General features: G+C 38.1%; 1 protein-coding gene and 1 pseudogene across 6 annotated transcripts in view; both read left to right on the forward strand.

Annotated features, from left to right (window-relative positions):
• The first annotated feature begins 1,092 nt into the window (after positions 1-1,092).
• On the forward strand, positions 1,093-14,498 carry LOC100068234 (putative ribosome-binding factor A, mitochondrial; annotated as a pseudogene).
• SLTM (SAFB like transcription modulator) overlaps positions 13,888-24,874 on the forward strand; it is a 68,750-nt gene continuing 57,763 nt past the window's right edge. For 4 of the 6 annotated variants that reach the window (XM_023616596.2, XM_023616584.2, XM_023616602.2 and 1 more), the window contains exons 1-2: positions 14,008-14,661; positions 15,637-15,724. In XM_023616596.2, the coding sequence (XP_023472364.2) occupies positions 14,500-14,661; positions 15,637-15,724 (250 nt within the window). In that variant the 5' untranslated portion in view covers positions 14,008-14,499. Of the gene's footprint in view, positions 14,662-15,636; positions 15,725-24,874 lie in introns of all 6 variants that reach the window. The other 2 variants (XM_070235831.1, XM_023616590.2) reach the window with 1 other exon arrangement.

Here is a 24,874-nt window from a genome sequence, read left to right on the forward strand (position 1 = left end):
GGGTAACGCTCAGGAATATCTGGGTTTGTAACAAGCACCCAACCTCCACCACCAGACATCAACTGAAATTCCCAATGAATTAGTGGAAAGTCAAAAAAAACAAATCAAATGCAGGGCCAGCCCTGTGGCCTAGTGGTTGAATCTGCACTCCACTTTGGTGGCCTGGGTTCAGGTGTTCAGATCCCGGGCACAGAGGTACACCACTCATCAGTCATGCTGTGGCAGCAACCCACGTATAAAAAAGGTAGAGGAAGATGGGCACAGATGTTAGCTCAGGGCTAATCTTCCTCAGCTAAAAAAGAAAAATCAAATCATAAAAGCCCTAGAATAAAATATAGATGATTATGCATCTAAAACTTAGACATAGAAGGACTTTTTAAATGAAAAGCAACAGGGAAAAACACCATGTAGGTAGAGTACACTACATAAATCTTAAGAATTTCTATATTATAAAAATATAATTAACAAATTAGGGGCCAGCTCCGTGGCAGACTGGTTAAGTTTGCCACTCCGCTGCAGCGGCCCAGTGTTCGGATCCTGGGCGCAGACATGGCACCACTCGTCAGGCCACATTGAGGTGGTGTCCCACACCCCACAACTAGAAGGACCAGCAACTAAGAGATACAACTATGTATGGGTGGGGTTTGGGGAGATAAAAGCAGAAAAGAAAAAAAAAGATTGGCAACAGTTGTTAGCCCAGGTGCCAATCTTTAAAAAGAAAAGAGAACCACTGCTCTATGTAAATGTTAGCTGCCATTATTTAAAAAAAAAAATTAAATCATAAACAACAAACAGAGAAATATCTACAAGTATGGCAAAGGGTCATTATCTTTATTGTATAAAGAGCTTATATAAGCTGATAAGAAAAACACAATGGCCCCCATAGAGACCTTGGCAAAGGCATGGAAAGATAATTCACAGAAAAATATAATTGGTCAAAAGTGTTTTGTCTACCTCACTAATAATGACAGAATGTGAAAAAGACCCCACCGAGTTGTCATATCTCTTTAGACTCCTCTCAACTGTGGCAGTTTCTCAAATTTTCCTAGTTTTTGATGATCCCAACAGTTTTGAGGAGTCCTGGTTAGAAAAATGTTTTGGTATGAAAGTCTTTCCTTGGCATCTCACTTTTCCTCAAATCATGTGAGCTGGAATTCCTAATGAAGAACACCTCAAAGGAAACCAAGAAAGAGGACCATGTGCACTTAAGGGGCCCGGATGGCCCTTCTCTATAAAACACTGACGGATTTGCTGGGCATTTCTGAAGTGAACCAAGAGATCTAAGACCCAAACATGGAGTTTTCCAAGGTGTCTCTTACTTGAGACCTCTCAGCTTGCTGTGTATATTGGAAGACAACTCTTTTTGCTAATAGAATGAGCACACTGAAGCCATCTCATAGAAAAGCACTGTACATATGAGGCATTATTTGATGTCTCAGCAGATCCTGAGGAATGAGCTGCCTATGGTTTTTGTCCTAGTCATACAAAATGCAGCTCTGAGATTGATCAGTTAATGGCATTTGCTCATTGTAGACCCCAGGTGAGAAAGAAGACTTTGTACAAAATGACTTATGGATCCCTACTACAGTTCATCATAATCTGATGCCATGGAATCTGCTGTGCACTCAAGTTGTGTGGAATTAATCACGAGACACTCAACAAGCAGATAATAGGATAAAAAAAGAAGAGAGAGTGCTTGGAAGTTTGAGTCCAGTGTGGTCAAAACAAGAACAGAAACAACTGGCTGAATTGACAAAGCAAATGAAAAAGAGAAGAAGAAAGCAAAGCCCCTCATGGATGATGACATCCCCCTAAGAATTATCTGGTGGGCAGAATATGGAAAAATGATCTAGATTATGCTAGTGCATTTTTGGAGGAGTACACACGGGAATATGAATGTGAAGTATAAGAAGAAGAGAAATTGGAGGCAGACAGAGGAGGTAACAGAAAGGAATCAAAAGAACTTATTATAGAATAGGAAAAAAGTAAGTTTGTGAGGCATTAACGCTGCTAATAAACTTCTTTTGAGGTGTTAAACTGATGCAGACCAACAGCTGCTATAGAAGTGTGTACTGTTTTATGTCTCTGTATTATGTTACTATGTATATACATAATATAAACTCTACTTTGGAAAACAAAAATAAATGTTTAATATTTCAAATAGAAAAAAAGATAAGAGAAGAAATCAATGAAATAGAAAAAAATCAGTAGAACCTAAAACTGGTTCTATGAGAATATCAGTTATATAGATAAGCCACTAACTGGACTGTTTAGGGATTAATAAAAGAGAGAAGAGGACCAGCCCCGGTGGCCTAGTGGTTAAGTTTGGTGGGCTCTGCTTTGTTGGCCCAGGCTTGGTCCCTGGGCACAGACCTACACCACTCGTCAGTGACCATGCTGTGGTGTTGGCCTACATACAAAATAGAGGAAGACTGGCAACAGATGTTAGCTCAGGGCGAATCTTCCTCAGCAAATAAATAAATAAATAGATAAAAGAGAGAAGAAATAAATTGCCAACATCAGGGATGTGTGGACATTACTTCACATCCATACATTGAATTTATGTTTTAGAACTTCTCCAAAGAAAACTTAAGGTCCAGATAGCTTCACTGGTGAATTTTATCAAATATTTAAGGAAGAAATAATACCAATTCTACACAAACTCTTGTGGAAAATAAAGAGTGAATATATCCTAACTCACTCCATGGGGCCAGTGTTACCCTAAAACCCAAACCAAAGATATTAAAAGAAAATTTAGCCCAATATCCCTTATGAACATAGATGCAAAAATACTTAAAATCTTAGTAAATCAAATCCAGTAATATATAAAAATGGATAATACATCATGACCAAGTGTGTTTTATCACAGGAATACATGGTTGATTTAATAATAAAAAAATAAGTCAATGTAATTCACTATATTATCACACTAAAAAAACCCAAATGTGATTATCTCAATAGATTCAGGAAAAAATCATTTGACAAAATTCAACATCCATTCATGATAACTCACAGCAATCTATGAATGGGGGAAAAACCCTTCTTCAATCTAGAAAAAGGCATCTATAAAAAACCTACAGCTAACATCATACTTAACACCTTTCCCCCTTAAACAAGGAACAAAGGAAGTCAATGGTACAGCCTCTGAACCTTCCTCTGGCTTTGCAATCAGAGCCCATGATTCCCTCCTCTATATCAATAAAATTATGTTTATAATCTCAATTAGAGCACTTAGCACCTTTTATTTAATTAATCCATTTACCCTTCTTCTCTCATTCTACTGTGACCTTCTAAAGGCTGTCTTTTCTTTTACTCATCTTTTATGAATGCTTATTGAATAACTCAATTAAGAGTTGTAAGAGATCTTAAGGATCATCTGGTTCAGTCATCCTATTTTCCACTAGAGGAAAGTAAACCTTAAAGAGATCAACTTATCCAATATCCCATAGCAAGTTAGTTATTGTAATAATCAACCATGTCTTTTCATCTAAGAGGTACTATCTCCTTCAACTCATCATTCTGTCAAGTAGGCTCTATTCACTCACATTATAAAGGATAAAATTATAGCTGAGAATGCTTAAGTTACTTGCCCACAGTCAATACTGAGTGTTTAGGGAAGTACACAAAGACAAGACGTTTCACATTAAAAATATTTTAGCTGTTGGAGGAAGAATATTTTCCACTGCTTCACTTTTGGTTTGTGCAACAAAAACCTGTCTTAACAATGAGAAAATGAGCTTAGAGATGCAATCTAAAACTCTGAAACTATGACCAAATTTAAACTAAATTTAAAACGTGAAATACCAATTCCTTGCTACAAGTGCCACTTTAAATGAACCTCTTTTATTATATTTACTTACGTGTGTAAACATTCCCAACCTAATCTCTAGTAGTATTTGTGATAGCTTACACGAACACATGTAACAGCAAAGTAGAAACCTAAATGGATTAAGACTTCAGGAAAATAATGCAAAATAAGTGAAGATAGCAAAATTCAGCCAGAGGTAATTATGACATAGAAATACATACCACAGAATCCTGGACAATTTCTAGATGTGAGCCACAAATTTAACTTCAGATTCCAAGCAGCCGAAGCCAATAGAGAAATGTAATCAGTTACAAGATTCACACGTGTCAATAAGGTAATATGTCTCAGAAGAAGCAGAAATTTTCCTTCCATTGAAACCTCAAAGAAATATTATCATTAAACGGACACTGTGTGGCAGTAAACAACATTCTTAACAACAACCCTACAATAATTATCATGGCGAGTTTCATAAAGGGAAGGAAGCTTGAGGAGCTCTAATACCACAGTGAGATCCTTTCATAACTCTTTAGGAAAGGAGGTGAACCCAACTAAAAGTAAACATACGAGAGGGAGGCTGATATAGAAGACAAAGTGTGGGTCTGGTAATAAACCCTGTCATAATCTCTTCCTACAGAAACCTTCTAAGAGGTTTAGAACCATCTGCTTTCTCACTCAGTCAAGACAAGAGCTTTGCAAGAGGATTCTTCTACAGGAAAAATCTAATGCATAAGATCCTCTCCTGTCCTGCTGGTATGTATAGTTTATCTGAAATCCAAAGGGTAGGTAAGACAAAGACCATGGATTTTAGAACAGTCTACTACTAGTCATAAAGAGACCAGTTGTTGCAAGACATAAAAAAGCACTACCATTCCAACAGTACCATGTACATGGGGAAACCTGTCATGTATGGGAGGGATTTCTATAGGTATGTATTGAAGAGCGTAGGACAAGGCTTTTTGTGGGGTTTTTTTTTTGAAGAAGAAGAAGACTGGCCCTGAGCTAACATCCATGCCCATCTTCCTCTACTTTATATGTGCGATGGCTACCATGGTATGGTTTGCCAAGCAGTGCTATGTCCACACCCGGGATCCGAACTGGCGAACCCCAGGACACCAAAGTGAAACGTGCAAAATTAACTGCTGTGCCACTGGGCCAGCCCTGTGGGACAAGGTTTTTTTAGAGCATCAACCTTAAAAGAGATGGGAGACATCTTAAGCTGTGTCATGAACTCATGAGTGTTCACTATACTCTTTTTCCACTTTTGCCCATGTCTGAAATTTTCCATAATAAAACACTAAGGAAAGAAAATATAACCATGTTGACAATCCTCAAAGAGGTCAATGAAGAAGTAACATTTATGAAAAATAACAAGAAATTATAAACTAGACAGAAATAAAACAAGAGTAACAGGTATAAAATGTACCAATTAGAAATTCCAGAAAAATAGTAATAGAAATTTAAAAGAAACCTCAAAACAATCCAATTACAAATGGGCAAAGATTTGAATAGACATTGTCAAAAGAAGATATATGAATGGCTGGAATAGGCACATGGAAAGATGCTCAACATCTTTAGTCATTAGGGAAAATGCAAATTAAAACTCTGATAAGATACCACTTCACACCCAGTAGTATGGTTGCAACCAAGAAGACAGACAATAACAAGTATTGGAAAAGATGTGGAGAAATGAAACCCTCATATATTGCTGATGGGTGTGTAAACAGTGCAGCTACTTTGGAAAACTCTTGGCAATGTCTTAAAATTAAACATAAATTTACAATAAAACCCAGCAATGCCACTCCTAGAAATCTACTATCCAAGAAAAAACATATGTCCACACAAAGACCTGTACATGAACATTCATAGCAGTATTATTCACGACAGCCCAAAAGTGGAAACAATCCACATGTCTATGAACTAGTGTGGGGATAAACACAATGTGGTTATTTATATAATGGAAGACTGTCAGCAATAGAAAGAAGCAAACAACTGTTACAGGCTACTAAATGGATGGACCTCAAAGAAGTCAGACGCATAGCACATATTGTATAATTCCGTTTATCTGAAATATCCAGAAAAGGCAAATCTATAGAAACAAAGTTTATCAGTGGTTGCCCAGGGCTGGAGGTGGGAACAAGGGTTGACCACAAATGGGCATAAGGGATAATTTTGGCATGATAGAAACGTTCTAAAACTGAATTGTGAAGATGGTCGCACAACTTTGTAAATTTACTAAAAATCATTGAATTGTACATTTTAAATGGTATCTAAATTTGCTACAGATTGAATGATTGTGTCCCTGCAAAATTCATATGTTGAAACCTAATGCTCAATGTGATGGCATTTGGAGGTGGGGCCTTTGAGAGGTGATTAGGTCACGAGGACAGAGCCCTTGTGAATGGGATTACTGCCGTTACAAAAGAGGCTCTAGAGAGCTCTCTCTGTCCCTCTGCTCTCACCAGACACCAAATCTGCTGATGCATTGATCTTGGACTTCCGAGCCTCTCGAACGGTCAGAAATAAGTTTCTTTTGTTTATAAGCCACTCAGTCTATGGTGTTTTTGTTATAGCACCCACAAGTACTAACATAAAATTATACCTCAATGAAGTAGCCAGTATTAACAGTTTCTTATGTATTCTTCCAGATGTAAGTTTATATATTTATATACGTAATCATACATATTATTTTTCCCTTGCAAATGATAGCATACCATTCACACTATCCTCTGGTGTCAACCTCTGTTTGGTTTTTAAAATTGATCTTGTAGATCTTTCCACAGCAGTATGTGTATTGATCCATCATTCTTTTTTTAAATTTTATTTAAAAGGAAGATTAGCCCTGAGCTAACATCTGCCACCAATCCTCCTCTTTCTACTGAGGAAGACTGGCCCTGAGCTAACATCCATGCCCATCTTCCTCTACCTTATGTGTGGGACACCTGCCACAGCATGGCTTGACAAGTGGTGCATAGGTCCCCACCCAGGATGCAAACCCACAAACCTGGGCTGCCCAAGTGGCACATGCAAACTTAACCACTGTGCCACCGGGCCAGTCCTGATCCATCATTCTTATTAATATGTGCTGAGTATTCTACCATGTAACAGTACCACTGATGAATTTTTAGGTTTTTCCATGAATTTTTCTATTATAAATAATACTACAATAAATATCTTGGTACACAATTTCCCATAATTATGTTATTACCTACAAGAATACATTATTACCTATGAGTAGAATTTCTGTGCCACAGGTTGTGCATTGTAATTTTGTTTTATGTTTTCAAATTAATCTCCATAGAGGTCAGTTTATACTCCAAATAGCAATGCATGGGAATATCTTGACAACATAAGTTAAACTTACGTCCATGCCAACCTAAAATGTTAAGGGAAAAAAAAGGCACTTCACTATACTGTTAATTTTTCTCTTAGAAGGAGAAAAATTTTATTTTCTCCTGGAACGACCTTATGCCAATATTTTCAACAAACTTAGATGAAAGGGACAAATTCCTTGAAAAACATGAATTACTAAAGCTTACTTAAATAGAAATAAACTACCTGAAGAAGAGCCATATATCTATTGAAGAAATTGATTTTATACTTAAAAACTTCCCACAAGGAAAATTCTAGATTTAGAGAGCTTCAATGAGGAACTCTGCCTAACATTTAAGGAAGACATGATACTAATTCTATACACACTTTAGTAAAAATGGAAGAGAAAGGAACACTTCCCAAATCATTTTATGGGGCCAGCATTACCCTGACATCAAAGCCTAATAACGACATTAGAAGAAAAGAAAACTTCATACCCCATAAACATGGAATCAAAAATTCCTAACAAAATATTAACTAACAAAATCCAGCAATATTAGAAAGGATAATATATAACCTAAGGATCAAAAAAAATTTTAAGGAAAATTTAATTTTCCAATTGGAGTTTATCACAAGAATGAAAGATTGGCTCAACATTAAAAAATCAATCAATATAATTTACCATATCAAAGACTAAAGAAGAAAAACCACATGATCATCTCAGTAGGGGAAAATTATTTATCAAAGTTCAACATCCAATGATGACAACAATTCTCAGTAGACTAGGAATAGAAGGGAAGTTCCTCAACTTGATAAAGAGCACTTATGAAAAACCTAACATCATACCTACGTCGAAAGACCAAATGCTTTCCTCTTAAGATCTGGAGCAATGCAAGGATATGTGCTCTCATCACCCCTGTTCATCATTACTCTGAAGTCTGAGTTAATGAAATAAGGCAAGAAAAAGAAATGAAATGCATATAGATTGGAAAAGAAGAGTTCTTGTTTATCTAGAAAATAAAAGAATGTAAAAAAAAAATTGCTATAACTTATAAGTAAGCTTAGAAAAGTATCAGGACACAAGGTCAATACACCATAATCAATTGTATTCTGTATACTTGTAATGAATAATTAAAAAATGAAATTCAGAAAACCATACAATTTACCATAGCCTCAAAAAACATGAAATACTTGTGGCTAAATCAAACAAAATATATGCAAAATCTGTATGTTGAAAGCTACAAACCATTGCTGAGAGACAGTAAAGAAGATGGAACTAAATGGAGAGATATACCATGTACACAGTTGGGAAGACTCAATATTGTTAAGATGTCAATTCTCTCCAAATTGATCTATAGATTCAACCCAATCCTAAATAAAAATCCCAAAAGACTTTTTTCTAGAAATTGAAAAACTGATTCTCAAATTTATATGGAAATGTAAAGGACCTCAAATAGCGAAACAATTTTCAAAAAGGAGAACTAATTTGGGGACTCACACTATCTAATTTAAAGACTTATTATAAGGCTACAATAATCAAGACATTGTGGCAGTCCTGTAAGGATAGACATGTAACTTAATGGAACACAATAGAGAGCCCAGAAATAGTTCAAAACATATATGTTCAACAGATTTTCAGCAATGTTGCCAAGCTAATTCAATGGGGAAGGAATAGTTTTTTCAATAAATGGTTATGAGACAATTATACTTTCATATGCAATAAAAATAATCTCTCGGGGCTGGCCCCGTGGCCGAGTGGTTAAGTTTGCGTGCTCCGCTGCAGGTGGCCCAGTGTTTTGTTGGTTTGAATCCTGGGTGAGGACAAACCACGCTGAGGCAGCGTCCCACATGCCACAACTAGAAGGACCCACAACGAAGAATATACAACTATGTACTGGGGGGTTTTGGGGAGAAAAAGGAAAAAAATAAAATCTTTAAAAAAAATAATCTTTACTATCTCACACCATATACAAAAATTAACTCAAAATGGACCACAAGCTTAAGAGTTAAAACTGTAGTACTTTTATTAAAAAAAATCAGAGAAAATCTTTGTGACCTTGGGTTAGACAAATATTTCTTAGATAAGATGCAAAGAACATGAATCACGAATAAAATGATAAACTGGACTTCCTCAAAGTTTAAAAGTTCTGCTCTTTGAAAGTACTTCTAATAAAAGAAAAGCACAAGCTAGAGAACAAGAGAAAATATTTGAAAGTCACATATCTAAAAAAGGACATATGTGCCTACTAGTTTTTTAAAAATCTTAAACCTCAACAACAAAAAGACAATCAATCCAACTTTTCAAATGAGCAAAAGATCTGAACAGACACCTCACCACATATATGGATGGCAGATAAGCACATGAAAACATATCCAAAATTATTAATCATTAGAGAAATGCAAATTAAAATGACAATAAAAGACTACATATCTACTAGAATGGCTAAAATAAAAAATACCAACCATATTAAGTGCTAAAGGATTTAGAGCAACTGAAACCCTCAGATATTGCTGGTGGGAATGCAAAATGGCGTATCTGGAAAATAGTTTGGCAATTTCTCCTGAAGTTAAATATACAATTACCATACTACCCACTTCTGGGTATCTACCTCCCCAAAATGAAAACATATGTCTACACAAATACATGTATGCTAATGTTTGTAGCAGCTTTATTCATAACAATTCAAATGACCATCAACCAGTTAATGAATAAACAACTTGTGGTACAACCATGTAGTGGAATACTGCTCAGGCACTGAACAGGCAGAAGTAATAATATATGCAAGAACATGGATGAACCTCAACAGCATTAAGCTATGTAAAATAAGCCAAAAACAAAAGACTTTATGCTGTATGTTTTCATTTATATGACAAACTGGAAAAGGCAAAACTATAGTGACAGAAATCAGATCAGTGGTTGCCAGGAACTGGAAATTCACCAATGCTCTCTTCCAGGACTTGTGTGATTTCATCTCTTATATTTAAACATCTAATCCATTTGGAATTTATCCTAGTGTTAGAAATGGATTCACTTTAGTTATTAAACACCTCACCTTTTAATGAGACATCACTACATACCTATTACAACAGCTAAAACTAAAAAAAAAAAAAAAAAGTGGCAGTACCAAACACTGGCAAGAATGTGGAAAAGCTGCATGTCTCGTGAATTGCTAGTCGGGATATAAAATGGTACGGCTGCACTGGAAAATTTGGCAGTTTATTATAAAGTGTACATATCACATGACTTTTTCTTCTTTACTTTTAGAAGCTCTTTTTCTATTAGGGCCACTAACCTTTGTTTTTGACAGAGCATTCACACTCCTGGGCATTTGTCCCAGAGAAATGACTTAAGTCCACACGCAAAAACCTACACACAAATGTAAATAGCAGCTTATTTGTGCTAGCCAAAGGGTGGAAACAACCAAAATGTCCTTCACTAAGTGAGCGACTAAACAAACTGTGGTACATCCATACTGTGGAATTCTAAATAAAACTAAACAAAATAAAACAATAAAAAGGAACAAGCTATTGATGCATGCAACAGCTTGGAACTCAAGGGACTTATGCTGAGTGAAACAAAGAGACAATTTCGATGGATCACATATTGTATGGTTCCATTTATGTAACATTCTCCAAATAAAAAAATTGTAGAGATGGAGAATAGCTAAGTGGTTGCCAGGGGTGAGGATTGGTGGGAGCGGGGAGAGGCGTGGGCGTGACTGTAAGGGAGTAGCACAAAGGACACACCTGTGGTGAAGGAATAGTTCTGCATCTTGAGTGCAACAGTGGTTACATGAATGTGTGTGTGCAGTAAAATGGCATAGAACCATACACCTGCATCGCACCAATACCAATTTTCTGATTTTGATATTGTGGTATAGTTATATAAGGTGTTTCTCCATTTGTAGAAACTGAATGAAGGGCACATGGGAACTCTACTATTTCGCAACACTCTTTTTAAAATTTCTTCCTCCCCAAAGTCCCAGTGCATAGTTGTATATTCCAGTTGTAAGTCCTTCTAGTTCTTCTACGTGAGCCACCGGCCACAGCATGGCTACTGACGGACGAGCCACGTGTTTCTGCGACCGGGAACAAAACTCAGGTCACAGAAGCAGTGAGAGCACTGCAGTCTAACCACCAGGACATCAGGGCTGGCTCTGTAACTCTCTTAATGGTATCTTCTGAAGAGCAGAAATTCTTAATTTTAATGTAGTCAAATATATCAATCTCCCCTTTGTAGTTAGTGCTTTTTGAGTCCTAATAAAAATTTTTTTCCTAATCTAAGGTCATGATAATCTTCTCCTAATATTATCTTTGAGGACAGACAAACCTGAGGGCTGACCGTCAGATCAAGCCTGCCTGCTTGCTCTGGGACATCAGTCTTCCCCTGTCTCCGGAACCAGATTTACACCGTTGGCTCCCCCTGGTCCTCAGGCCTTCAGACTGGGATTGGAATTATACCACTGGCTTTCTGTAGTGTAAAACCAGGGAATCTTGATCCACAGATTCAAGAAGTTCAACAAAGCCCAAGTAGGATACATTTTTAAAAACCACACATGAAGACACATCTCCAGATTGGAAACAGCAGATCTTGGGACTTCTCAGCCTCCATAATTGTGTGAGCTAAGTCCTCCCAATAAATATATATATTATATATTTAAAGGTGAATTATTTAAATAACTAATTTTTTTTTAAAAAAGAATCATAGGTTAAATGACAAAAGTAAAAATCTTATATGTTAAAAGTGAGAAGAATGGAGAAATTTTATTTTTTCTCTATTACAAAAAAAATTAGGGGCCAGCCCCGTGGCTGAGTGGTTAAGTTTGCGTGCTCCGCTGCAGGCGGCCCAGTGTTTTGTCAGTTCGAATCCTGGGCACGGACATGGCACTGCTCATCGAGTCACGCTGAGGTGGCGTCCCACATGCCACAACTAGAAGGACCCACAACTAAGAATATACAACTATGTAGCAGGGGGCTTTGGAGAGAAAAAGGAAAAAAATAAAATTTTTTAAAGCAAAAAAAAAAAATTAGATTTATGTATGGGTTTTCCAACTTATTTTGAATAACTTCAGACCTATAAAAAAGTTTAAATAATATACAGTGAACAACCTTATGCCCTTCTTCTAGATTCCCTAATTAATATTTTGCCACGTTTGTTTCTCCAATTAACTTTTTGCTACATTTACTTTAGTGATTGGTAACATATTGCCACATTTTCATTCTCTCTCTCTCTCTCTCTCTCTCTCTCAACTATTTGAAAGTAAATTGCAGAAAAAATGGTACTTCACCTCTAAGAACCCCAACAAGTATCTTCTAAGAACTGGGATATTCTACATAATCATGATATAACACTTCAGATATTTAACACTGGTACAATAATACAACATAGTACATGGTCAGATTTCTCAATTGTCCATTTAGCAGCCGTTTTGTTCTTTGATCCAGGATCCACACAACAATCTCACATGAAATTTGGTTATCCAGTCTCTTTAGTCTTCTTTCTTCTAGAACTGCTCTACCACTTTTGCTTTTGTGATACTGCTTTTGTGAAGAATCCAGAGCAGTTATTTTGTAGAATGTCCTACAATTGGACTTGTCTGATCGTTTTCTCCTGATGAAATTCAGATTAAACATTCTTGGTCTTTTGGCAGGTGATGTTGTGTCCTTCCTTCCTTGTCAAGTGCATCAGATCAGAAGGCACAGATCTCCATTTTAAGATAACTCCATTATTAGATTTTTTTTTAAGACAAAGAAAAACTCATTCACTTTAGATATAACAGCTTTTGGTTAGTATAACCCTCCTTTACAAGGGTCCCCAGAAGGTGGGAGCAGGGTGGCTGTGTGGGAAAGGCACTGGAATGAGATCTAAGGTTTGGTGCCAATTTGGCCAATAATTCGTTGTGGGTCTCTAGGTAAACTTAAAATCTTCATCTGTTAAAAAAAACCCAAAAACAAAAACAAAAGAGAGAGGATTGAGCCAGAGGATTTCTAAAGATCCTTTGAGTTCTAAAATTCTATGACTGTGAATCAAGTTGTGGTAGACACAGAGCTGGATCTGAAATCAGGAGACCCGGATTTGAGCACCGGTTCGGCCACATACCAGCTCTGTGAACACGGACAAGCCATTTAATCTCTCTAAACCTCGCAGAGATTTACTTCACAGTGTTCGGAAGGATTAGGGGGGTTACTGCATGTCAAAGTGCATTATAAACAGTAAAGAACTACCTGAATGTCAGATATTATTTTATAATGTCCTGTTTTTCTCCTTTTGGTCTAATTAGTCGAAAAAGCAACCTCAGGTGAGACAGACCTCATCAATTTAAATGTTCAAAACCAGAAAATGCCAATACGGTTAATTACACATCATACTCAGTTTACGGAGTTCACCGAATAGTTTTATTCCATAAACGCTGATGCTTTGATGATTAATACTACTGGCTCAGGTTACGAAGAGGTACTCACTTGTACAGGCCGGTCCCCCGTAAGAAGATGATCATTGTTGTTGGGATCCTAAATTTTGGCGGGGAACAAAACAGTGAACACAGTAAATGAGAATAGTAACAAGTACTTATAATTTCCTCATTCAGGAATCAATTTCGTGTTGAGCCGTCAGGTCCACCGGGGAGGATGGCGAACAGGCCGGTGCAGGGGGCAGCTGTCCTGTTTCTCAGGAGCGGGACAGCCCGGGAATAACCTGAGCCTCCTTGGGCCGAAGGCATGTTTTCCACTGAGACAGCCAGCGGGACCTGCCACACAGCCGGCCCTGTGTCATAGAACCCCTACAGCCCCTTAAGTTATAACCGCCCTAGGGTTTCCGTCGGGTCTTTTGAATGGAACTCGGGGAAGCTAGTGCATTCGTGCACACTGGCCACATTTTTTCGATTATTCAGCAGATCTGATCAAGTCTGTCTCTGGAAGAGGTTCAGAACCGGCGCGCACAAGTCCCAGGGTGTATGGTGAGTAACGCGCAAACCATCTATGCCGTGCAGCACCCAGCGCACTGTTGTCGCCAAAGCCTCGAGACGTTGCCAGAAAATGGCTAACGAAGCAGCAGGGAAACGGAGGTGCGGCGGACGTTGGTGCGGTTGGCCGCGCCGGACCTCCCAGCCCACGCAAGGGGTCCCAGCGCCCAGGGGGCCGCGGCCGGCTCGGCGGAGCGCGCCGGTCGCGGGCTCCGGCGCCAGTGCGCACGCGCGCCCGTCATCCGGGTGCTGGCTGCGGCTGCAGGTTGCGCCGGGGTGGCGGTCAGGGGGCGGGGCCAGCGGCTCATTGTGCGCAGCGCTGCGCGGCGCCGCCGGCCTCCGAGGCCTGGGTCGAAGTTGGTGCTGCTGCCGCCGCCCTGCAAGCCACTCGCTGCCTCGGCAGCGCGCTGCTCTTCTAAGATGGCTGCCGCTACCGGTGCTGTGGCAGCCGCGGCCGCCTCGGGTCAGGCGGAAGGGAAAAAGATCACCGATCTGCGGGTCATCGATCTCAAGTCCGAGCTGAAGCGGCGGAACTTGGACATCACCGGAGTGAAGACTGTGCTCGTCTCCCGCCTCAAGCAGGTGAGGCCCGGCGAGGTCCGGGAAGGGGCGCTTAGGCCGCGCCTCGGATTCCCCCCTTCGGCCGCAGCTGCCGGACGCCCGCAGCCGCCGGGGCCCGCGGGGCTGCTGGGCGGGGAGGCCCCGGGCGGCGCCCGCGCGCGCGGGGCTGGCGTGGACCCTCCCGCGGCGCCCCTGCCGCCGCGCGCCGGACCCGGCCTGCCAGGGGCCCGCGAGCCGCCCGGGACCGGCCGCCGCGGCCGAGCGCTCCCTGCCTCCCCCGGGCCGTCCCCGCCTGGCTGCGAGGGTTGCGGCCGGCCGGCGGGACCTCCCAAGGGCGATCGTGGAGACCCGGGAGGCGTTGGGTCCCCCTGCCTTTAGCAATGGTGAGCGCGTGCATTTCTCGGCCTGGAGGGACTGGTTACTTTGGTGACTTCTGCGAAGTTACCGTTTAATTGTGCCCAACCGTTTCCTCCCCATCTTGGGGGGGCATTGGTGGTAGGAGTCGATGGGTGGGTTAGAGAGAGGGTTTGTTTTCCGCTGGGTTTTCAGTTTTTGCATCAGCGCAATAATCTGCTTTTTCATCCCTGATTATCTTTCTGGTTTATTTGAGTGAGCGTTGGAATGGTAGTAGAGGAGAAAGAAGTTTGCATTATAGAAATTAGGAAAGCTCCTTTTAGTTATTTACTTCCGTAGCTAGCAACTTTTCTGCAATCGAGAATATTTAGACTTTTGTTCAGTCTGATAATACAGTATGTGATATGTAATGATCTCGACTCGGTAGAATTTAAAACTCCTTGTGATGTGATACCTAATGGTATTTCCCCCCGAAAGTTTCTCTCCTTCGTGTAGTTTAATTGCTCTTTTTTGAAGTCGGTTTATGAAATGACTGGCAATTCTAATGTCCTGAGGCTTGAGGTTTGCTAATTTTTTTATTTCGTTTTTATAAAATAAGTTTAGATAGATTGTGTAGCATATTAACTTCTCTTTCTAATGTAGGCTATTGAAGAGGAAGGAGGCGATCCAGATAATATTGAATTAACTGTTTCAACTGATACTCCAAACAAGAAACCAACCAAAGGCAAAGGTTGTTACGAGTTATGAACATATTTTAAAATATATTTTGGTTATATAACTTGCCTCTGCTCTTGTGCCACTTGCCCTGTTTATATAGTGCTACTCTTTGCTATTTCCCTCTGGCACTCTGCCTTCTTGGGTCAAGGAAGAAAAGTTACTTTTGCCAGGCTCTGGGTGACTTGTAGCCCTTAAGATTTGGCTGAAGCTGACCTGAAAGTGAGACCAGTTCTTTATTGCTTCCGAAAAAATTACAAAGTTTCCTAATGTTTCTTCCTTCATAGTGTGAAGCCCTGAAGAATAAAATTCAGTTTCATACATGTCTACCTTGCCCCACAATTGGCAGAGTATTGATGGAATTCCTACCAAATCTTTCACCTTGGCTCCTTGCTGTTTTTCTCTAGTAAATTAAAATTCTATAACCTTTATGTTTAGTATTTTGTTTGACTTGGTGAACTTAATTTGCGTTTATGCCATTATACATTCTAATTTTCAGTGAAATTCCAAAAGACCTCACCAATCATACTAACAAGGTAGGGAAAAAATCCATGATTAATTAGCTAAAAAGAGGTTTTAAGTTGTAGGGATATGTTAAAGATTTTGATTTTATAACTTTTAAACTAGGCCAGAATATATTTCCAGGATATGGTGATTTAGTGAATAGGTAAAAATGGTTTTAAATTAGCATTTGGACAATATAAATGGGACTTAGATTTTTTAGAAGGTTCTGGTAAGTGAAATCTTCACTTGAATAATTAGAAATGTCTCCCTCCCTTGCATAAGGACAGTGGCTGAGGGTGGACATGATGGTGGGTATCTGGATTCTGGTACCTACCTACAAATTTCATGTAGAGTGTGTCATAGACAGCTGCAGCATTTAAAAAATCTACCTTCCTTTATTGTTTTAAGCGGTGCAAGTGCTACTCTATCTGCTGTGGACCAGACTGCAATTACAGTGAAATGGTTGAATGGATCAACCTTGAAAAGAAGGGAATATTAAAATTTGATCTTAAGCAATCTGTGTGGGTCTCAGCACCAGGCAGATCTTGATGCCATCAGTTGAGTCCGTCGGTTTGCAAGAGTCCCTTATTTCTGCCAAAGGAAATTGAAAAGGGCCCAGAAGCATTTCCTGGGTTGGATGGGAATGGCGAGGTGGAAATAGAGTTTAGAAGAGTAACAAAGTTATCTTGAAGATCTGTGGCTTTTAATTTAACTCTGACTCAGTGTATCTCTCTGAGAGATACATTTGTTTCACTCGGATAGATACATCTCCCTGTGTTTTGAGAAGCCTCTGCTGGCAAACCAGAGGATGTTTCAAAATGAGGAAGCATAAAAAATTCAGAAATAAAGTACATCAGGAATTAACCATGTTTCTTACAGTGATTTTCGTTCATGTCATTTATTTAGCACATTGTGATGGTTTGACAGATGCTGTGTATTGTAGTCCCAAATTATTTGAGCTGATAGTAATTTTAGAAATTTATATGTATATATTATATATATAGTCAACATGTTAATTTTTTCTTTTATATGAATTATAAGGATACTTGAACTTTATTTTTCCGTAACTCTTATGTTAAGGTGTCATTGGAGTCTTTAGTTACAAGTTGTAACATTTAATCATTTGTCTGTGGCAGGCTAGTACCGAGTATTTCATGAGACTTGTTCTGGGACGTGCATGATAGATAGCTCCTGTCTCCTTGAATTCCACTTATCATTGTTCTGAAAATCCTATGAATTAGAAAGAACGTAATGTAAATCCTAAACTAAGAATCTAGTTTGAATTAATTGACCACTAAGATGCTTATAAATAAGGTTTTTTAAAATTTTAATTTAAGTTTAAAATTAATTTTTAGAAATCAAATTTGAATAGGGAAACTTTTAAAAATATCAATAATTAACAGATTTTTAGAATCAAGGATTTCAGAAATTAAACATTTTAGTGTGATCTCAGTTTTTCAGTCTAGTTGCTGAATTGCTACTTTACGTTCTTTTTGCCAAACCTCATTTCACTTAGCAGTATCTCCCTTGAAAATAATCTCACCTTGGTCATATAATTTTTCCTTCAATGGGTCTGTTTTGTTTTTTATAAAATTGGAAATTTTGTTAGATGTCTGTAAGGCTCTCTTAGCTCTGAAATTTAATAATCATATATATCCAGGAGCCAGAATAAAAATGCTTTCTGTTCAACTAAAATAGATGTATAAGGAAGGAACCGGAAAGCTCATAGGTCCTCAGTCAGTATAGATGTTCGTTAGCACAGATGATTAGACAAGGAAAAGAGCAAAGAAAGGGATTACTTAGAGGCAGTCATGTGGACACCAGCAGGACGCATCATATAGCAGCTTGTCAGGAAAATAAATAATTCTTATGGTAATCTTAATGTAGCAAATAAAAGTGAAATGCTGTTAAGAAAGCAAGAGAGAAGCTTCATGGGTCTGGAAAAATTACTTAGGTGAAATATTAAGTTCATTCTCTTATAATGCAGGGTCAGTATTTCTTTATAGAATTTTGTGTATGAAAATGGTTGTTTAGATAGATTAGAGGAAAAGGAATCTGCGTTCTTAAGTATACTGTGAAATATTTTTAAAATGCAGTTATTACAAGTAGAAACTTGTAGTAAATGTTGATAATGTTATAGTGGATTCTAATATCTGTAATCGACATATTTATGAAATCCGTTTGCATGCAGTTAATCGGGTGAAACAGTTTGTAGCTTAGATTGGGTCTCCCATCTGAGTCTTTTTACACCATTTGCTATGAACTTTTTAATAAGTAACCTAGAAGAAACCTTCATCAGTGAGACTTACTGTCGTATTATTTGGGTGTGTGGTAAGAAAGCAGTTAAACAGGTAGAACTAACACCTCATTAGCTTGTTTTAGAGATTATAGATTTAAAGTTTCTTTTGATTCACCTAACAATGGCATATCATATTCTTTTGGATTTTCAACTTTTAGAGTCCCCTTTAAACTTTCGCAAAAGCTTTTTATGTGGTTAATCAGTACAGTATTCAGAATTATGTATAATGCAGTATTACTGATGGTGAAACTTGTTTGCAATACATGCAGGCTTTAAAAAGATTCAAAGTGCTCTATAAAATATGATTTTCCCCCTATTGAAACAAGTATAATTTGGGCTTATACGTTTATCTAACCATCTAATGCCTAATTTTGTGTGGAAAATATTACAGACGATGTAACCATGTTTATTGTGGAAAGCTTTCTAAAATTTGTATGTCAAATGAGAATTTAGTAATCAGCCACATAAACTGCCTTTAATATAATATGCTGTCATAATGTACTGTAACTCTTGCCTTTTTCTGACTGCAGTAGGTTTGGATGTTAAGTAGGCTTTACTGAGAACTGGCATTGAAAAGGGCTTTGGAGACTGAGTTGTCAGATGTTTTGGGGTACTTACTAGCTAGCAGCTTTGGGAGGGTGAGGACATAATCTTTTATTCACAGTAATCTCTGTAATGCCTAGCATAGTGCTTGGCACATAATAGATACTCAGAAGATATTTGCTGAATGAATACTGAGGTTCATTTGATGGCTTTCTTAGCAATTGCTTTTAAAAATATCTCTTTTGGCACTTATTTTAATGCATATTTCTTTGTGGGAATCACATATATCAGAGATTAATAGTCTTCACTGTCTTCCAAACAGTCTTTCTTTTTAAGGTGCCTTTCTCCACACACTAGTGCCTTCTCCTTAAACCCTGATATGGGAAGTATATTTACTTTTAGAACACGTGAATCATTGCAGTGTCCTTTTATTCCTCACCCCGTTGTTGCTGTGTTGGAAAGCCTCATAACTTTTGCTGGAGTATTGTCCAGCCTCAGAAGCCGTGTATGTCATTTTCATTTCACGAAATCAGAGCCTTTTACCTCAGCCATTAAAGCCTGTGTTTGCCTTTTGCAGTTGTATATAATGCATTATGTTTATCATCAAAGGACTTATGTACTTTTTTCAGCTATTTTATTATAGCAAATACAGAGTGTGTCAAAGATCCAGGTGGAGAGATAGGTACAGTTTTCTAGTAATTTCAGATGGTGTGCTTCTGCCAAGTCGGTCATCTTCTAGGCGTTCTGAATTAGGGGAGAGGACTTCAGACTATCTCCCCTTAATGAACTCGTGTAAAATAAAGTGTGAATTGTCCAGGAATTAGAGGAAAGAGGAACCATTATTCTTTGTTGGTGGCATGAGAAATGACTTTTAATGAAGATGTTGAACAATGGCTAAAGGGTTTAAGGGTAGAATTTACTTATTAATCAACTATACTATAATTCTCACATATTACAATAAAAGCGCCTCAGTATCATGCAATTCCAGGAGTTAACCATTCACATCATAAACTCCACAGCCTGAGTTAGCCTTACGTGGCAGTCCTGGTACCCTGGAATAGTCGTTTGCATTATGGCTTACAGTACTGTTTTCCAGATTATAAAAGTGAAATGGTTTCATTTTAAAAATTGGATAACCAGAAAAGTACAAAAAAGCGAAAATTGCTCATGATTCCACCACCCTGCATTTATCACAGATAACATCTTGTTGATGTAAGGTGTGCACATACATGTGCATGTACTTTTACACTTATGTTTATGTTTAAGGTTTTTGTTAAAGGATTTTTAAAAAAATTTTTGTTTCCTTTTCAATGGCTAAAATAGGCTTACAGCATTCATGATGTCTGGTTAAAAGTAGATAGAGCTTAAGTTTTCTCCAGTCTAGAGAGCCTGGAAACAATAACCTCCGTCTTCTGTTCTGCTCACTCTGACTCTAGTTCTGCTCAGTCGTCCTAGCCGTTCTCAGTCTGCTCTCCATCAGAGTCATCTCGGTTTTGAAGAATGCACGTACCAGGCTCCTGCCCCCTGAGAGTTGGTTTTGGTTGCTCTGTTGGAGACTCAGGCGTTAGTATGTTCTGAAAGTTCCCCAGCTGAATCTCATGCAACTAGAGTTACTTGAAATGTAGCATCATTTTCACTAATCTTTCTTTCTGCCCGTCAGTTTGAAAATTGTTTTACATACTTTACAGTCTTCAAAAAACGTTCATATTGCTTTGCTTCTCACAACAGTGCTGAGGGTTAATCAGTAGTATTCTCTTTTTACTGACAGAATGGAAAAGTAACCCATTAAGAACCCAGTTACATTTTTACTACCTGTTAAAATCTGTGTGTGTGTGTGTGTTTAGTTTGGTTGTCTCTAGATGACAAAGTTGAGATTTTTAAAAATGTACTTCTGATATTTTCAGATTTAGTATAATGAGTGTGAATTATCTTTAGTGTAGATTTTTAAAAAATTATAAAATGATGTTGGATGACTGCTATGTTTAAGACAATGTACAAGGCCTTTTAGAAAAATGATTTTGTTAGTAAAATATCAGTTTAATTGAAGAGAGGTTAAGACATGTACAAACAATTAACACAAGGCATAGTGTATTATTCTGTTAAGAATACTGTGTGCACCTGGGGAGAACTTTTTGCTGGAAACATTAATGTTTTTGGTTAGGCTTATGCTCTAAATCTTCCCCTCTCTTCTCCAATAGAAGTTTTGTGACTGAACATTTTCTATATTTCATAGCTTATGTAAATGTTTAAGAGGAAAAGTTACTCAGCCACCAAGTTTTTGGGCAAAATTACTTTAATGTTTACTTAAGTGGATTTTTTTTGTTTTTGTTTTGGAAGTATTTCTGAACTTGGAGAGGAAAGTTGCAAACCCTTATAAAGACCAGTTTGCTGTTGGAGGAGAAAACCAATTTACGACCCAGAATCTTTTGTTGATAATTCTGAAATAGAAAATTTCTGAAAACAGATAGTTTTTTCTTTAGTTTGGTGGTAAACATGAGGCTATTTACAATGTTGTTTTATCCCATTTGATGTGAATATGGATATATTTCATTGCACAAATATTTCTGTGATTGATTGAGAGATGCTGTTCCAGAAGCCGCTGGGAGGTTTAAATTAATAAATAGTATCTACACCATTGTACTCTTAAAATCTGAAATTTCTGAATTCTGAAACATGTCTGGCCCCAGCAGTTTCATTAAGGATCTGTGGACCTATACAAATCCATGTTGCTTGAATAAGGAGCTGTTTCTAACATTGTCTTCCTTGGTGTATACATTTTTACTTTGCCATTTTACTTTAGACTCTGAAATCATGACAAGAACATTGCAGTATACTTTATGTAATTTTAAAATAGCCATATGTTACTACAATAATAGTTTAAGATATGTTAATTTTGCTTCCTTTTTTTGTTTTGTTATTCAGCCTATCTTTGCTGCTCAATTTATTTTCTAGTTTTTTTCCTCAAAGCATTAAAGTGAGGCTTCAGTCTCCATTAAACGTTGAGTTAGCTCCCTCATCCTTGTTATGCTGCTTTCCTTTGGACCAGTTCACATTTCTGTGGCACATCCCAGGTTCCCTGAGGGATGAAAGATCAGTTGAGTAATTTGCTGAAGGAGCTTTGATAGCACAGGCTCAAATGGGAGATGGGGACAGAAATGGTTATTGACTGTGCAAAACTGTGTCCAAGGTGGTGTTGCTTGTTGGAATTGAAGGGGGATTTGGTGGTTCTTTCAAGTTATTTCTCTTCTGTGACATCATAAAAGTTAGGAATCTGTAGATTTACTTTGTAGCGTCATTAAAGTTGGAGTTTACAGTTCTTTCTGATGGGATGGGGTTGTACCCGATGCTGGTTTGACTGGCATGTCACTTCTTACCTGTGTCCCAGTGAGGGCCGAGTAGAAATCCAGACCTTGTTTACTACTAACGTCCACCCTAGAACTTACTCCGTTATCAGCCAGGAAATATGTAATGCTTGAGAACCTGCTCATTGTATAGCATGGTACTAGGTTCTGGGGTGAATACTGAACATCATAGCTTTTTAAAATGTGAGTTATATTTTGTATGGGGAAGGGATAATACTTTTTTCATAAAGGAAGAAATTACAATAAAGTTTCTAATTCAACATGTGTAAAACAAGCCCAGAGTTACAGACTGTGCAAGGAGTCAAAGCTAGTGTGTAAAATTTCAGTTTCTTAAATACTGTGTACCTATTAGGTTATTGCTACAGTTTTACCACTATGTTTGAAAATCCTGTCCTTGTGGTTTTTATGTTTCCAAGAGGATGACACATTAAATGTCCAGTGCTTTCATGGGATACAGCTATTAAACACAGTAAGAGAGGGCAAAGGTGGGCCTTCTTGTGTACCTCCGCCTCTTATTGCCTTTGTCATGGGACAAGTTATGTAATCTCTGTGAGTCTCTCATTTTAAAATTTTATAGATGTGGCTTTTAGAGCCTCTGTTTACACTAAAAGAACGTTTTTAAAACTGGCACATTGGAGCTAGGTTTTGAGGAGTGGGAATTGGCGTAGGTTTCAGTCGAAGCACTGCTTTTACTAGCTTGGTAATCTGATTAACTTTTCAGCATCAGTTTCCTCTTTTGCAAAATGGGAATAATAGTTTGAGTAGTTATGAGGATAAAAATAAATAAATACATTAATGTCTGATGCATTTATCCTAGTGCCTGGACCACAGAAGCCACTCAGGCAGTGGTAGTGACTGTTGGTGGTGTTTTTGTTGCTATAATGTAATTTGACTTTCCTTTAAGTAAGCTCATGCAAGTGAAATTCACCATGGAGTGTACATAGTTTGTCCTTATGCTGAGGGCTGTCCTTTCAAAGACAGTATCTTTAAATTGAGTTAATGAACCACTCCTTACTAGAATAATGTCTTTTAAGTAGGTCATAGTAAGATGTAGTGGAAAGAATTTAGGATGGGAAATGAGAAACCTTGGCTTCCAGTTCTGACAACGTCATTTGGGCAAGCTATTTAACCTCTCAGACTCATTTTCCCTTTTGTAAAATTATGATTACCTGTCCCTGGAAAAATCAGTTGGGTTTTTTTTTAAGTGCTTTGCAAATTGTAAAGCAGTTTATAGTTGTAAGGAGAAGACAGTATTTACAAAAGATCTGAGGGAATTCTCCCCAAAGCTCTACTCTTAAGGGTTTATGGTGGGTAGGTTAGGGGGCAGAATCCTGTATTTTTAAAAGGCTTATTTCTCCCAAAAGACAGCATCTTGAAGGTTTTTGTATTATGGAACTTTCTCTCTCAGAATGTGATAGAAGAATTTAGTGAGCTCTTTCTCATCTGATACTGTTTTCTTTTTCAGGGAAGGAGCATCTTTACTTACTATTTTTTTTTAGTAGATTAATAAACACTTCCTGATGAACAGGCTTTCTTAGTTGTTGCCCTTCTAGTAACTTCTAATTTCTATTTTCCTTAAAATGCAAACACTGCATTCTACACAGGAAGTGAACACCACACACAGCCCCTCAGGGACAGGGGCAAGCAAGCTCTCTGACCTCAGTGGGTAAAAGAAAAATCTCCACTCTTAATCTTGTTTTTTCATGCCTGGAAGGAGCGGGATCTGGTTTCTTTTTTTATCCCTCGTTCGAGGAAAGGGTTTTGAACTGGAAGTAGATGAAAGACAGGGGCTAGTGAGGAGACTAGGTTAAGGGAGGTGTCCCAACTTTTTTTTGCCATTACCTCGCAGCTTTAGCCTCTACACTGGGGGTTGTGGAAGCTTCAGATGGATACATGGCAGTTCCTGTTTTAGACCAAGGGAAAACTTGATTAGTTGGCCTCAGGAAAGAACATCCATTCACATTTCAAAATAAATGAATTAAAGAAACATTTTTTTTGATACTAAAGGTTCAGCAGCTGTGTTTTTTACAGCATTTCTGATACATTATGGGTTATTAAAAGTAGGTTTTTGTGGACTAGCCTGAAAACATAAACTTTTAACATTGGCTCTGTGGAAAACTTTTTTTTTGATGTGGAGAACATTTTTAATGTTTCAACTACCAATTTGCAAAGTTTCGAAGATGAGGGTTGGGTTGGGGAGGCCTGTAGTCTGTCTGGAAGCTAGTAACAGTTTTCAGTCTAAAGTAATTTCTAGTTGCTTTAAATCATTTAAATCACTCATTATGTTAAGTGCCCAGCACTGTTTATATTTAGGCCTTTGGAGAAATATAAAATAAGCATAAAAGCAATCACTGTACTTAAGGAATTTATTTTCTAAAATGGTGAAGCAAGATGTACTTGAGAGTACAAGGCAATGTATAATGAACCGATGGGTTGTAAGGTGTAGATTCAAGTGTGA

The sequence above is a fragment of the Equus caballus genome, chromosome 1 (genome assembly GCF_041296265.1).
Source record: "Equus caballus isolate H_3958 breed thoroughbred chromosome 1, TB-T2T, whole genome shotgun sequence".
NCBI classification, from domain to species: domain Eukaryota; kingdom Metazoa; phylum Chordata; class Mammalia; order Perissodactyla; family Equidae; genus Equus; species Equus caballus.